This window comes from Fistularia commersonii, chromosome 9, assembly GCF_037954325.1.
Source record: "Fistularia commersonii isolate RoL2024-O1a breed Wild chromosome 9, RoL_Fcom_v1.0, whole genome shotgun sequence".
Classification (NCBI taxonomy): Eukaryota; Metazoa; Chordata; class Actinopteri; order Syngnathiformes; family Fistulariidae; genus Fistularia; species Fistularia commersonii.
Window position 1 is genome coordinate 10,808,041 of NC_141292.1, and position 15,378 is coordinate 10,823,418.

Genomic DNA, 15,378 nt, shown 5'->3' on the forward strand with positions numbered 1-15,378 from the left:
AAAAGTGCAAACAGGTTAATGGATTTAAGATGAATTCTGCTGCTGTTGTAATGTGCCGGTTAGTCGTTTTGCAATTGACTGGGTGTGATACATTCTCAGTACTTTTTGAACACAGGTATGAATACAGCTAATAAATAAATTACAATTTAAAACTTCTACGAAATACAAATGAAAATTCTGCAAAAGGATGTGAACACCTTTGTAGCAAAAGTATTACTTGCAGCTGCCAAAGGCAATGCGTTGATATTAGCTGAAAGGCAAACACTGCTTATGTTAGCAGACGAATAACTTTATGGTAAAACTATAAAAGAGCTTGCTCTCAGTTTCGACACACGCACACGCAGTTTATTGACATTTCTGTGATCACCCACTAGAGGCGCCGTCGTTAAAACCAGAAACCCAAAGACGCTGTTTTGTTTCTGCGGTTCTCTAAGTGTAGTTCCCGAGTCTGCGGCGGTTCGCTACCGCTGATAGCGCTCTTCGCGTCCCCACCGTCCACTGACAGCCCGGCTGTCGACGTCAGCCCGAGTATTAACTTGGCGACGTGTCACTGATAATTCAGCGAAGTGACAGCCGGTTCACACGGCAAGTGAACTGCTTTACTTTTAAGAAAACTTAAAATAAACTTTTTGTTTGTTTCGGGTGTTTTGTTTTTTTTTTGAACGTGAAGCTAACGAGCTAACATAGCTCGTTGACGTGCTTGGGTAAAGCAACTTGTTAGCCGGTTAGCAATAGCGACGCTCATAACACTGGACGGTTAGCGAATGTTAGCACCTCTGCTTGTGTACCAGTTTACTCACATTTGACTGCGTTATTTGTAATTATTTTCTATACCATACTGAGCGTGAAGTACCCGATCTGTCTCAAACTGACCAGTGTTTTGTATCTTTACAGGGTACAAAATATTTTCATAGGCAGGGGCACGTTAGCTTGGTGCCTTCCTCCATTGTTTACATGGATAGCAGTCATCTGAAGTGTTGTGTGGGGACGAGGTGATCGTTCGTGGACTGGATCGAGGCCATCCCAGCCGGCGTGGAAACATGGACACGGAGCTGGGAGTTAGCTAACACCTGGCGACGTTCACCAAGTCGTCTTCGGCCAACTGTGTCAAAATGAAGGTGTTTGGGGTTTTCAATGGAGGACAGCCGTGCCCTGCTTGACTGTTTGACTTAAGTGTGGGCGTCTGATGGTTCTGGGGTGAATCTGTCCACGCTAAAGCTTGAGCCGAAGTTAAGCTTAAAGCGGCGTGAGGAAAAGGGAAACTAAAGGTCGCTTGGAAGAAAGCCGCCCCTGAAACACTGTGATGATGCTGAATATCCTACTGGTAACCAGTCTTCTTGGCTGGGCGGAGTGCCACGAAAGCCAGGGCATGACACTAGAGGAGAAGACTGTCATCAGGTGAGCTGTATCATCTCACCCTCACACGCATGGTCACTTGTTTATTACCAGTTGATGTCTGTCATTCACTGGTCAGAGTTCCAGATTTCTTGTCACTGTTCACTTGAATTAACATGTGATTTTCCTTTTTGTAGGGATCTGATTATAGAAATGTTTGATCATGCATATGGCAGTTACATGGTGAGATTTTAACTTTCTGATACCCATAATCGTTATATCTGCATGGTGTTGTCGTGCTGTGGATAGTTTAAAAATGCAAATCACTGACATTGGGTTTGGGGTTGATGATGGTATAAGTATAGTTGTGAGAAAAAGATCATTTGCATAATTGTTTTTTTGATTGACATGACATTAAGCCAGCTTTTTGAGTTAAATATCAAGTGTCAGCAAGAATTATATGCTTGTGAAGGGTGTTTAGATACCAGAGGGCTTTGGAGGAGAGTGGCTTTATTTTGTATCAAGAATACATGATGAACAGACTTTTTTGTCATGCTTTATTCTCTATCAAAGAAAGCTTCTGTATAAATTAATATTAGCAGGTGCTTATGATTTGAAGATAGTTATTTTTGCTTTCTGACTCTGTCTGGTTCAGTTGTAGTTTTTTGAAGCCAACATAAATAATTGTTAAATGAAACCTGTAAAAATAATGTCAACACACAGTAAAATTAAGCTGACAGTTCATTTGACTGATCATCTTCTTCTTCTTCTTCTTTGGTCTTTTCCCTCCAAGGAAAAGTTAAATTCGCTTAACACAAGCGAATCAACCTTTTCCATCTGACCCTATTCTCTGTATCCCCCTCCCTCATACCAAAGAACTTCATATCCTCTCACTACATCCATAAATCTTGGTTTTATTGATAATTAGGGCAATTATATAGACTCAGTCTGAGTGGTGGAATTGCTGGAATCGGTAGAACAATAGAGAGAAAGTTGTTGAGTGGAAAAAACAAAGTAATGCCATGACTGAATAACATATAGACTGCAGTTTCCACTCTGTTCCAGCTGATTCCCAGCCCTCCAGCCATTTTTTAAGTGTGCTGACAGTTCTTGTTTGCATTGCAGAAATATGCCTATCCAGCTGATGAGCTGATGCCTCTGAGCTGCAGGGGAAGGGTCAGGGGCCAGGAGCCTAACAGAGGTGACATTGATGACTCCTTGGGGAAGTAAGTTATTCATTCATTTTGAACACTGCCTGTTTAGGGCTTTCATTCTTTTATCTTTGTCTTTCATAGTTATCATTTCAATCAATTTGTTGATGGTAAAAAGTGACAGGACATAATCAAAACCTCATCCTTTTTTTTCTTACCAGTGTGTTATTGCAATCCCAGTATATTTTAACATCATTACATTGTTTCCTTTCCATTGGTATGCAGTCCATCGTAATGAATTTTAAAGATAGAGAAATCAAGATACAACAACATCCATAATCATGGTTGCAAAATATTTGTTTTTTATTCTGTCTGTTTCAGGAATGCAAAGTTAATATGTCACATGATAGCTGTATTGCCACCTTCTTTTAATATCTTGAATGAATGAATATTTCCTTTAATTGTCCTGCAGTGGGGAAATTTCAAATTATCAAATGCATCATTATAGTTCATTTTCAAGTACTGTTTTCATAATATTACGCACCACTAAACTTGACTTAATTATGCATGGAGAAGCTTCCTTCCTACATCAAGGGAGCAAGAATATGATGTCTCTTGAACAAGGACTAAACGTCATATGTCCTTCAGCTGCCCTGCTGGTGTGAAATGTAATTTTTCGTTGAATAGCGGATTGATCACTGAGGCACTGAAGCTTTATCAATGACCAGAGGCTGCTGCTGAAAGCTTTCCCCTTCCATTTCTGCAGGTTTTCACTCACACTGATTGACACTCTGGATACCCTGGTGGTAAGCATTTGCTTGTCCTACATGTAAAATGAATACAAGTAGTTTACTGTGATAATAGTTATAATTTTTTTTCAGCCCTTTTTGAAATGTATTCTTGAGATCTCTAGAGATGTGTACATATTTTACGACTACATATCTCAATAATGTGTTGATAATGTTTGGTAATGATTTCAACAAACCAAAGAATCTTCTCACCTTGTCCATTGTTAATGTGAGCAGGTATTAAACAAACTGGACGAGTTCGAAGATGCAGTGAAGAAAACTGTGAAGGATGTACGCCTGGACAATGATGTGGTGGTGTCTGTGTTTGAGACAAACATCAGAGTCTTGGGGTAAGACATGTATTTTTTGTTCATAACTACATCTAGGTTAAACTGACGTTTAACCTGGATGTAGTTAAACTGATGTTTAACCTGGATGTTTAACTGATGTTTAACCTTCTTTTGCAAGAAGGAACAATTCTGTCCTTTTCATGTCCTATATTCTTTCTTTCATTTAAATCTCTCAGGGGGCTGCTGGGAGCCCACGTGATGGCTGACCTGCTCAGACAACGTGGGGAGAAGATGCAGTGGTATGAAGATGAGCTCTTAACCATGGCAAAAGACCTGGGCCATCGATTACTGCCTGCTTTCAACACCACGAGTGGCCTTCCATACCCCAAGGCACTGATTCCCCTGTCTTAGTATCACAAGTCTTACTTCAGATGTTGGTGCTGCAGTGACAGAATGAATGGAAGACATATAACAGATTCAGTTTTCTTTAACTGAAAGAAAGAAACTAAACATAAGGAAAAGGAAAACATTTTTTTATGTTACAGGTTAATCTGCGATATGGAGTTCAGGGCCCACTTTCACGCACAGGCACTGAATCAGACACCTGCACAGCCTGTGCAGGAACAATGATCCTAGAGTTTGCTGCCCTTAGCCGACTGTCTGGAGAATCCATTTTTGAGGTATTACCCATCTACCTCCTCAGAAACTGCATTTTTTTCATTTTGTTAATGTATTATATGAAGACTTAGAGATGGAATGTTTAAGTAATATGTAGTGTTTTCTTTGAGACTCTCAATTGTTAAATTGAATCAAATTGTTTTTTTCACAGGAACATGCAAGGAAAGCTCTTGATGTCCTCTGGGAGAGGAGACAGAGAGGAAGTGACTTAGTGGGCACAGTTATCAATATCCATAATGGAGAATGGGTCCGGAGGGGTGAGACCTTTCACATACATAAACACAAGGATTAAGTAGAAGGATTAAGAGTGAGGACACACACTTCAGTTCACATAGAAAGCATTATATATTACTTTCACTGACTTTGCAGATAGTGGAGTTGGTGCTGGTATCGACTCGTACTACGAATATCTGATGAAGGCTTACATCCTCCTTGGAGACAATGTTTTTCTGGAGAGATTCAACATCGTAGGTCTTGCATCACTGCATCTCCACTTCACTTTTTGTTGCTAAGCAATTAGCAAGGGCAGTGGTTTGCAGAATCTTTGCATTGTTTTTTGTCTGTAATGACCATTTTCAGTAAGCTCATGCTACCTTTCATGACATTTGTCCCTATTAGCACTACAGTGCCATTATGAAGTATATTAGTCAACCTCCCCTGCTGCTCAATGTACACATGCACAACCCCACTGTAAGCGTGCGCAGCTGGATGGATTCTCTTTTGGCATTCTTCCCTGGCCTACAGGTATGTGATTTCGCCTCAAGGTACCCTAGATATACCTAAAATATGCTCCGTATGTGGAGGAATATTAGCATTTTATTTTAATTAATTTTTTTTACATGACCTGTGTGCGTATGCTTTTTCTTTTACACAGGTATTGAGAGGTGATCTGAAACCGGCTATCGAAACTCATGAGATGCTTTACCAAGTAACCAAACAGCACAAATTCCTTCCCGAGGTAAAGTTCCATGCTATTTTTGGAGGGATTAAACATGTAAAATGCAACATTTCATAGTATCTCACAACATTTTTTGTATTGTGATATAGCTGCCATGGCAACCTTACTGCCAAAGCAATCTCAGTTTAATTACAAACTGCATCTCTCCAATCCCTCTTCTAGTCAGATTGATTTTCAACTATGTTACCCATGCCAGGAAATCTTATTCGCGGCGGGTGTAATACAATGACGGGTCAATAGCTACCGAGGAACAGGATGGCAGGATTAAATTACCTGATTTAATTATTCTGAAAGATCAACAAAAACAGTCCTTAATCTTTCTCTTTTTCCTGAAGAATGTATTTGGTTGATTTCTGATGGTACCATGATTCTTTTACATTCTCAGTACTAAAGAATGTCATTTATTCTGTCATTTTGATTGGTTGTTTCAGAACATGTTCATTTACTCTGATCCGATCGATTGAATGTTGAGCAAGGTGTTTGTTCACAGCAACGTATAGTGTTTGTTAATGCCCCTGGGAAAACCAAAATGAGATTAGGGGGACCAGATAAATTGTCTCTTGGATAAGTGAAGCTAGCCTGCCAATTACAATACCTTTTCTTGAAATCAATATCAAAACATGAAAGTAAAGAAAATAGTAAATGATTGTAATTTCTAGTTTTGCCTCAGAGAGGTTCTCTGACTCTTAACATCCTCAAATAATTAAGCAGAAACATGAAGCTGTGATCCCAGTTTATTTTTATACAAATAGCTGTATGATTAGCCAAAGAAAATGTAATTCCTAATATGTGCCACTAACTTCCTATTCTTGTACTGCCCCTCAAGGCTTTTACTACGGAGTTCAGAGTTCATTGGGGTCAACACCTCCTGAGACCAGAGTTTGCAGAAAGTACATACTACCTCTATAAGGTGAAATCTTCATTTGTCAGTCTCATAAACCATGATTCCTGGATATGCTGGAAAAAAGATTTGAAAAAAAAAAAGAAATTTTAACCTCAAACCAAACAGACATGTTTTATTTTAAGGGATTAAACCTCAAAACAATCTCTCTGAAAGGGACAACTTTTCCATTTTAAGTGAAACACCTCAACTACAGCAACAAATGGCCCAAGATATGAAGCATCTCATTCATTTACTAGACACAAGTACTGTCTTAAGAATTAGACCCTAGATTTCATTTTGATCTCTGCAGGCCACTGGTGACCCATACTACTTGAGAGTAGGACAGTCCATTGTAGAAAAGCTCAATGCCTACGCCAGGGTGCCTTGTGGGTTTGCCGCAGTGCAAGATGTTCGCACTGGAATGCATGAAGACAGGTACAATGTTAAAACACATATATACCTGTGGTATAACTGTATACTGTCAATCCCCCAAATAGTGACATTGCAAATATGACATGCAAAAGCGATCACAAAAGTAATGTTTGTTCAAGATGCACAGCGGTGAATATCATTTGTGTGTGTGTGTGTGCGTGTGTGCGTGTGTGTGCGTGCGTGTGCGCATGCATAGGATGGACTCGTTCTTCCTTGCCGAGATGTTCAAATATCTGTACCTGCTGTTTACGGAGAAGGGCCATCTCCCGATTGACATCGACGACTACATCTTCACCACAGAGGCACACCTTCTCCCTGTGTCTCTCTCCACCACTCAGCCATCCTGTCCTGGCAACAATACGGTGACTTTCTTCTTCAAACAAAGAAATCTTAATACAAGAGTCAAGCCCATTTGATCAGAATATTTTCACTCTTTACAGAATAAAAAGTTGAGACCATTTACTAATAATTATTGTTCATACATAGTCTTAACCTAATCTATTTTGTCTGGAGGATTATATTGGAGAATTAGTGAGAGATTAGCTGTATGTCATTTCCTTCAGGAAACATTTCCCCTTTCCCAAGAGGAGGATGTGTTCACACACTCCTGCCCCAGCACAGAGACGCTGTTTCCAAACAACCCTTCCTTTGCCAAAACTATTCGTGACGGCTACAAGTACCTCACTGGAGTTGGACAAGCTGTCCATCCTTTACCTGTCAGGTGGGACAAGTTGCAAAAGGGACTGAATTGGGAATGGATCATGTCCCTCGTACTTGATTTTGTTTTTTTTCTTCTATTCTTTCTTACCTTCACAGGGAAATTGAGTTACCCTTCCATGATAACGGGATTGAGCCAGTGGAGTTCTTGAAAAGCATGGGCATTTCTCTCACACCGCTGAATGAGGTCATCACTGGAGACAGCGGAAGTCCAAGGGTAATTTGGATGGACTCATTTCTAAGTCAGTGGTCAGATAATACAAATAAAGTAAATTACTTTAATTTGCAAAGTAAATCATACCTGATATGAAGAGTGCGAGGCTAATTGTTTTTTTTTATCCCAGAATTAGAATCAATTAAACTGAATGAGACTTGACATTATGAAAAGACAATGATTTATTTATCATAGGTTTTAAAAATATCAACCCTTTTAGGAACATAAGGGAGTATACCGGGTAAAACTTGTGGCAGAAGTAAGCCAGACCCTCGAGGAGGAAGTGGTACCTCATGTTGTTCAGGTCATATCCCCCCCATTTCTTGGCCGCACAGTGCTCACTGCGGGACCAGCGAAGTTCGGGATGGACTTGTCCAACCAAGAGCACGGGGTGTGTTACCGACACTACATTGTTTACATGATGCTAAAATAAAGAGCTTCATTCTGATGTGTTTCGTTACACATATTCCCACCTCTTCTTTGACACAAAATGATATACAAGTATATTAATATATTCTCTTCTGCTGCAGGTGAAGGGAAGCATTGTGATGGCTTCTCCGTACACAGCATGTGGGACAATAGATAATCCAGTTGAGCTCAAAGGCCACATTGCACTAGCACTGCGTGGCGACTGCATGTTTGCTGCAAAAGCTCGTTGGCTGCAGGAAGCGGGAGCCATCGGGGTCATCTTTATAGGTGAGGAAATCCAGTGCCTCTTGCTCAATCCATGTCAAAGTTCACCCAACGACAGTCTGAAAAACATGTATATGTGAAAAATGTTTTTATACTGTTTCTGTATATTATTTCCTCAGACCATCGCGAGGGAAGCAATAGTGAAGAAACCCCGCTGTTTCAGATGGTTGGAGATGGCGATTCCACCGAAGACATCACCATACCATTGGTATTTCTGTTCAGCCAGGAAGGCGCCATCCTTACCACAGCGCTTGAGGAACATCGAAATGTAGATGTGCTGCTGCTGCCCAGAGAGAGACAGTTTGGACACGGTGAGCACCAGGAGGAGGCAGAATAATGTAGAGCGAATCATCATATAATCTCTCAGATGAACAAAAGACTAGCCTCCTTTGTGACTGCGTTTACTAAAGAGGTTAATCAAAACAGTCAAAAAGTTTTTAGATTGTTGCATACGAAAGTCAAAACCGTGTAAGTAGTTATTTTGAAATGCCTAATTCACCAACTGGAGAAACAAGAAATAGGCGTTTCACTGAATTTCATGGTGATCAACTTTTTGTCATGACCAATAATCAGAGGACCAGTTCTAAAGTTACCTCAGAATATTGCTACTATTAACTGGCTTTTCAGTTTACCTTTTCGGTCCATGCGTCATCTTCTTTCCTTTCAGCTTTTCCTTATAGAGGTCACCACAGTCAATCAACCTTCTCCATCTAACCCTATTCTCTGTATCCTCCTTTCACACCAACTAACTTCATATCCTCTGTCACTACGTCTATAAATCTTCTCTTCAGTTGTCCTCATGACCTCCTGCCAGGCAGCTCCAATTCCAGCATCCGTCTACCAGTATATTCACTATCCCTCCTCGGTACATGTCTCTCAGTCTGGCTTCTCTGACTCTCTCTCCAAAACATCTAACATATGCTGTCTCTCTGATAGACTCGATCCTGATCCTATCCATCCTCATCACTCCTAAAGAGAACCTCAACATCTTCATCCCTGCAACCTTAAACTCTGATTCCTGTCTTTCCATCAATGTCCCTGTTCTTAAACCATGCAGCACTGCTGGTCTCATCACTGTTTTGGATACCTTTCCTTTCATTTTGGCTGACAATCCTCTATCGTAAAGTACTGCTGTCATTTTTTTCTGCCTGATCTAACCTGCTTGAACGCATTTCATTACCTCTTTTCCACGTTCTCCATTGCTCTGGAACTCAACGTCTTGATCTCCACTCCCTGTAGCCTCAGTGTTTCACCCGGATTCCTCTCATTCACACATATTCTGTCTTGCTGCGACTAACCTTCGTCCCTCTCCTTTCCAGAGCGTAACTCTCCCTTTCTAGATTTTCTTCAACCTGTTCCCAGCTCTCACTAGAGTTCACAATGCTAGCATACATCTCCTTCACCAGTCTAACATACTTCTCTGCCATTCCAGACCTCCTCATATAATACAAGAGTTCCTTTCTGAGCCCCTTGCCGTATGCTTTTTCTAGGTCTACAAAAGCGCAATGCAGCTCCCTCTGTACTTATCAATGAGCATTCTCAAAGGAAATATTGCATCTGTAGTGCTCTTTCTAGGCATGAAGCTGCTCACGAATGCTGACTTCTGTTCTCGGTCTAGTTTCCACTACTCTTTCCCCATAACTTGATTGTATGGCTCATCAACTGTATCCCTCTATAGTTCCTGCAATTTTCCTAACCCCCATTATTCTTAAAAATTGGCACTTCTTCATTACCTAGGCATCCTCTCACTCTCTGAGGTCCTGTTGAATAATCTAGCCATAAACTCTTGCTGCCTCTCCTAGACACTTCCATACCTCCACAGATATATCATCAGGACCAACTGCCGTTCCATTCTTCATCTTCTTCAATGCCTTCCTCACTTCACTATTACCTTACTTTATCTCTGCTACTTTGTGGTCTACAATAGTCACCTCTTCTACCCTTCCCTTCTACCCCATTCATCAGCACTTCAAAGTACTCTTTCCATCTTCCCATCACTCTTCTTGCATCTGTCAATACATTTCCCTCTCTATCCTTTATCACCCAGACTTGCTGTACATCCTTTCCATCTCTATCTCTGTTTTGCCAACCTGTATAAATCACCCCCCCCCCCCGACTGTCCAACTGAGCATACAAGTCATCATTCTCTCTTTGTTTTGCCTTTGCTATCTCTATCTTTACCTTACACTGTATCTACCTGTCTGTTCTCTTCAGTCCCCTCAGTGTCCCACGTCTTCTTTGCCAACTGCTTTCTCTGTATATAATAATAATAATAATAATACATGGGATTTTTATAGCGCTTTTCATGACACTCAAAGACGCTTCACAAGTAAAAAAAAACAGAGGGAAAAGAACATACACAGAATTATTGGGAAGAAGTCCAAATTGGAGAGTGTGGCGATGAGCGCCAGTCCAGGGACAAGCTGGAGGGGCTTCGCCGGTGTGCAGCTGAGTGTCGTGCTGCTGTGAGGATATACTCCTGCACTTCGTCATTCCACTACCAATTCTCATTATCTACTTTCCTTCCAGACGACACACCAAGTATTCTCCCACCTGTCTCCCTGATAACACTAGCTGTTGCTGTCCAGTCATCTGGAAGCTCTCCCTGACCATCCAGAGCCTTTCTCAACTCCTCCCTGAAAATCATGCAACACTCCTCCCTTTTTCGGCTTCCGCCACTTTGTCCTCTGCTCTGTCCTCTTGTCACAAGTCATCCTGCAAACCACCATCCTATGCTGCCTGGCTACACGCTCACCTATCACTACTTAGCGGTCACTGATTTCTTTCAGATTACCACGTCTATACAAGATGTACTCCACATGCATGCTCCTACCTCCGCTCTTATAAGTTACCCTATGTGCCTGTCTTTTCTGGAAAAAAGTATTCGCTACAGCCATTTCCAAGTTTTGTGCCAGATTCCCCTCCCTGCATTTATCCAGGCTTGGGACTGATTCAAGGAGAGATTGACCTGTGCCCCCTGAAGCTGCATTACCTTTTCAGTCCATGCATACTTGCTCTAATTCATTCCCATTTGGTGGTGCTAATCATGGGGATCTCGCAATTGCCTTTGCAACTTTCTTCCCACATTTCTACAATTCCCTTCTGCCTATGACCCAGAAACCAATCTCAGTTAACCAATTCTAAAGATTGTTTCAAAACTCATTTTGAAGGTTTCTCTGCATTTGCTCCATGATGCTGTATATAAGAGTCTTGGCAAAACTGTGGTGAATAATGGCATGGCTGCACTCCGTTATGAAAGAGCAGAGATGAGTATGATGATGATAATGATGTTGAAACCATTATCATATCAATAGTCAATGTGGGATGGCCTGTTGGAAAATTAGGACACTATGCAACCATTAGATCCGCCTTCAGATAGTCTTATATATATTTGTTTTGGTTTTTTTAATAATTAATTTGTTGTTTTCTTTCATCTGACAAGACCCATATTTACACGGCAAATTGCTACAGCTGTTTTTACAAATAATAAGTACAGCCTTTAAAATTAATGTGTGTCTAAATATAAGTTGTCATTCATCCCCTTTACATGAGTTCATCCCCAATGAGTTTGAATATTTAATATCTAAGTCTGACCGAGATCCCGAATAGCATCATCTGTCGCAAATGTCTCACATACACTTGCTCAGTATTGCTTAATTTCTCGTGCCTAATTTTGTTGCCTACTTCACTCACATCTTGAGTGGAAAGGACTACCCCAATATACACAGACTCAAAAAGAACAAATGAAAAAAAAAGCTATTTATCATGTAAGATTATGTATGCTGCACCTGATGAAAAGATCAAATTCTGTTTCATCTATGGATTTCAATCTTACCATCAGTTGAAGTTGAATTACAGTTGGGCTTCAAAAAGAATTGAAGTAGCACTTATTCCTTCATGTAACCAAATATGTTGTGACCCTTTAATGGTCAAAATAAGAGGAAATCATCATAGAATAGAAGCAGGAACACCACAAAACAGAGGTTCACTATCTACACACCTGAATCAAAAGCCCAACTTTGATTCTCACAGGGACTTTGAAGACTTTAGATGTTTTGTTTTTGGCGGGACTAGTTTCTTTCTGGTCTCTAATTAATATTGTCACAAAAATCACACCTGCAGTTTGTTTCTCAGCTGCATTTGACCTCTGTTTCATTGTTTCCCTCACTGTTTTCCCAGATCTGACTGAAAAAGCTGTGGGGGTGAACATCAAACTCCAACTGGCGCAAGAGGGGGATCTGGACAAGGTAGAGCACAGAGGGCCCACCCTGGAGTTTGTGTTGGCTAAAGAAGACGTACTTCTTGATGAAGAGGATGAAGAAGAGCCAGAAGGGGAGCAACAGTCAGAACTGCGGCAGTTTTGTGAAAGCACTCTTGAGAGAGACCGAACTGAAGCGTATCTGTCCGACTCCTCTCAAACCCCAAATGCAGACAGTGATCCAGATACGCATCAGTGACCGCTGCCGAAGCCAAAGCAGTTTCCTCAAACTGACAGCCCCAACCCCAACACCACCTCTGTCCTCCTTGCCTCTCCCCTGCCTGTTTTCTGACTGGCATGTGCCTCAGAGCCCCTCACTGCCCAATGCGGAGCCCCAGCTGACACAGCCTTCACACAACTGGTGGCGGTGGCGGTGGGGTCGAGCAGTGCCGCGGCAGCACTCGTCTCCTGTTATGCCTTTGAAAATGAAGACGGTTCTATATTTATTTGAAGAGGAAAAAAGTGGACCTTTCATTCTCTGCAGGGCAGGTCTCTGAAGTGTTGAGGTTTATTGAGATGGGGAAGAGCCAAAAGCTGTAGGTTAGTACAGGCTGGTTTTGTCAAACCTGTATTATTTAAATTGTAGGCACATACAAGGGGTTTTGTGGTGTAGACTGTTGGCCGGAGCCTAAAATAACCACAGCTTTGAAGATAATTTGGACAAGGTAATGAAAATGTACTTAGCTACATTTTTTTTTTATGCAATGCATTTCTTTTTTTAATCTCAATTGCACCTTTACTAAACAAGTACTGTTAAGCACTCAGTATTACTGGGAGTATAATTATTACTTGGCCAGTAGTTAGAGTAGGCTGACTGAATTTCCTATAATGAAAGATGAAGGCTTAACATTAGGGGCCAATTTTGGAGATTTCTTTTAATTTTGTACCAGTGATCAAATTCAGGGAATTCCAAGAGAAGATACACATTTTATTTCTGCTTTACAAAGGGAGTGTTAGCAAATGTTTTTTGCAAGTCAGTTTATATGTAACCACCTACACCTGCCATGTAGTCACAACACTCTTTACCATCAGATCAAACCTTAATCCGAGGACTGTAGAGTCTGTGGGGTTGTGATCATTGATTTTTTTATACATTTAGTTTGAATCCCTCAACCCTTGTGATTTTTTTTTAAATTCTCTGCAACTCTTGAGTACCTACAGTCACTGTTAAATTATTAATTCTTAATCATGTCATCTCAAGAACATTTTAACTGTTTAGTAGTGACCCAATGTAATCATTAGGTTAGTCTTGGAGCAGCTGGACAGGTTTGAGAACCTACCTGGGGCAGATTTTCAAAGAAGTCATTCTTTTAAGCCTCTCTTTGCAGTTGTGTACATAGCATTGGCTGAAAGAAACCAATTTTAAAAGATGCTGAAAGTTAAATAGGATAGTCAGAAAAAAAGAATTTTAACAGTAAGTTCAAATTATTGTAATGACCATAAATGGATAAGGCATTTTGATCCTGTAAATGGTTCCCGAGGCTCATTTGACACAGTTGCGCAGTAGAAATCTCTTAAAATTAATTTTGGATCAAGTTTCATGTCTCCTGTGCTGTTTTCTTTCACCTGCGCAAAGGAAACCTTGTCGTGGGCATTATTAGCATGTAGCAGTTCAGAGAGAGACAAACTGTGGCCATATTCACACACTTTTGTTTGTTGCACACATTATAATTTTCAAATTTGTGGATGCGATAATGTGATGTTTGATGGGGGGGCAATATGTTGTTTTTTTGTTTGTGATGTAGACTTTTTTTTTATGATGCTGCTGAGTTTATCTCAAAGTGTGTGTGTGTGTGTGTGTGTGTGTGTGTGTGTGTGTGTGTGTGTGTGTGTGTGTGTGTAGCCCAGCCACCTTGTATACCTCAGGACTGTGTTCATTACTGTTAACACAGGAAAGGACCATGTACTAGAAATAGGGTTATCCTTTTAAAAAAGTGTTATTATATTTAATAATAATAATGTGCTCATGTGTTTTCTAAGCTTTCCAGGGTCAAAAAGTGCCAAAAGAGATGCATGACATGGATCCTGTCTTATGTCTTCTCCCGTTTCATTTTCTGAGCTGATGTAGTAAACACATTAAAATTCTAAATTTTAAACCCCTTTCCTTTGTCTCTTGCTCTTTCCCTCCAAAGTGATAGATATTATTCTCTTGTTTTAGCACAAGTGACTGAGTGGGAAATATTTAGACACTGCACTGCTGTCCTCTGTAGTCAGAAAGAAAAACATTTCTTTTCTTTGCCTCCAAACTGTTTTTAATTGATATCCAGATAGAAATAGGAAGGAAGGGCTGTGTTAATGCTGGGAGTAGAGAAAATGCAACTTTTAATATCAATTTGGTAAGAAAAGTCTTCAGGGGAAGGCTGACTTTTATGTACTGCTTATTCAGAAAAATATTAATGGAGAACCAATTGTTTTCAATACCCATTATGTTTTCAATTATTCAAGTTCTATAACTGTTCATCACCAGGCCAGACAAGACTAGGATTTCTTCAATCTTCAGGATTTAGTAATCCTGAAGATTGATGCTGACCAGACTGACAAATCCTTGCATCAATTTATAGCAGGCCTGCCCTGTCAAACGGCTGTTGTTCATAATTTGGATCATGTTTGAGAAAAAGGAGTAGCGGTAATTAAAAAAAAAAGGAGAAAAAGAGCTCCCTCCTTTTTCAGATATGCTGTCATTTGTCTTGAGGCATTTTACATATTTAATGGTAACTGAGTCTGAGCCTTGTGTGTTTAGTCACTGTGATGACTGAAGATATATTCATTCATTTCATCCATTTATTTTTTCAAAATACTATGCATTTCCGATCCTGAGTAATCACTTACTTTTCAGCTTGTCACTGCTACTGGGTTTTTGTCCTGGCTATTGTCAAGCTGTGAGAGTCCCCTCTCTCTTTCTGTTTTCCGGACAGCAAGAACATTTTTGTATGGCTGCTAAATAATACCCGACCCTTCCATTCCTGTGTGAACGTTCACGT

At 40.5% G+C, this 15,378-nt stretch overlaps 1 protein-coding gene across 1 annotated transcript; it reads left to right on the forward strand.

The window, feature by feature from the left end:
• Positions 1–478: 478 nt before the first annotated feature.
• On the forward strand, positions 479–14,493 carry LOC147231204 (ER degradation-enhancing alpha-mannosidase-like protein 3). Its single transcript, XM_086152457.1, has 21 exons — positions 479–585; positions 895–1,398; positions 1,533–1,578; positions 2,461–2,561; positions 3,253–3,292; positions 3,512–3,624; positions 3,801–3,954; positions 4,110–4,244; positions 4,394–4,499; positions 4,612–4,709; positions 4,861–4,986; positions 5,117–5,200; positions 6,027–6,110; positions 6,394–6,518; positions 6,712–6,877; positions 7,079–7,236; positions 7,332–7,449; positions 7,667–7,837; positions 7,977–8,142; positions 8,259–8,450; positions 12,319–14,493. Exons 2-21 carry the CDS (start codon positions 1,304–1,306, stop codon positions 12,594–12,596), a joined length of 2,556 nt encoding a protein of 851 aa, XP_086008583.1. The 5' UTR covers positions 479–585; positions 895–1,303; the 3' UTR covers positions 12,597–14,493.
• The last annotated feature ends 885 nt before the right edge of the window (positions 14,494–15,378 follow it).

Bases quoted from the DNA above. Each gene is read 5' to 3' on its own strand.
- LOC147231204 (XM_086152457.1), top strand. From the start codon at position 1,304: ATGATGCTGAATATCCTACTGGTAACCAGTCTTCTTGGCTGGGCGGAG. The intron at 4,500-4,611 runs GTGAGACCTTTC...CTGACTTTGCAG, and splicing joins TGGAGAATGGGTCCGGAGGG to ATAGTGGAGTTGGTGCTGGT. The intron at 8,143-8,258 runs GTGAGGAAATCC...TTATTTCCTCAG, and splicing joins CATCGGGGTCATCTTTATAG to ACCATCGCGAGGGAAGCAAT.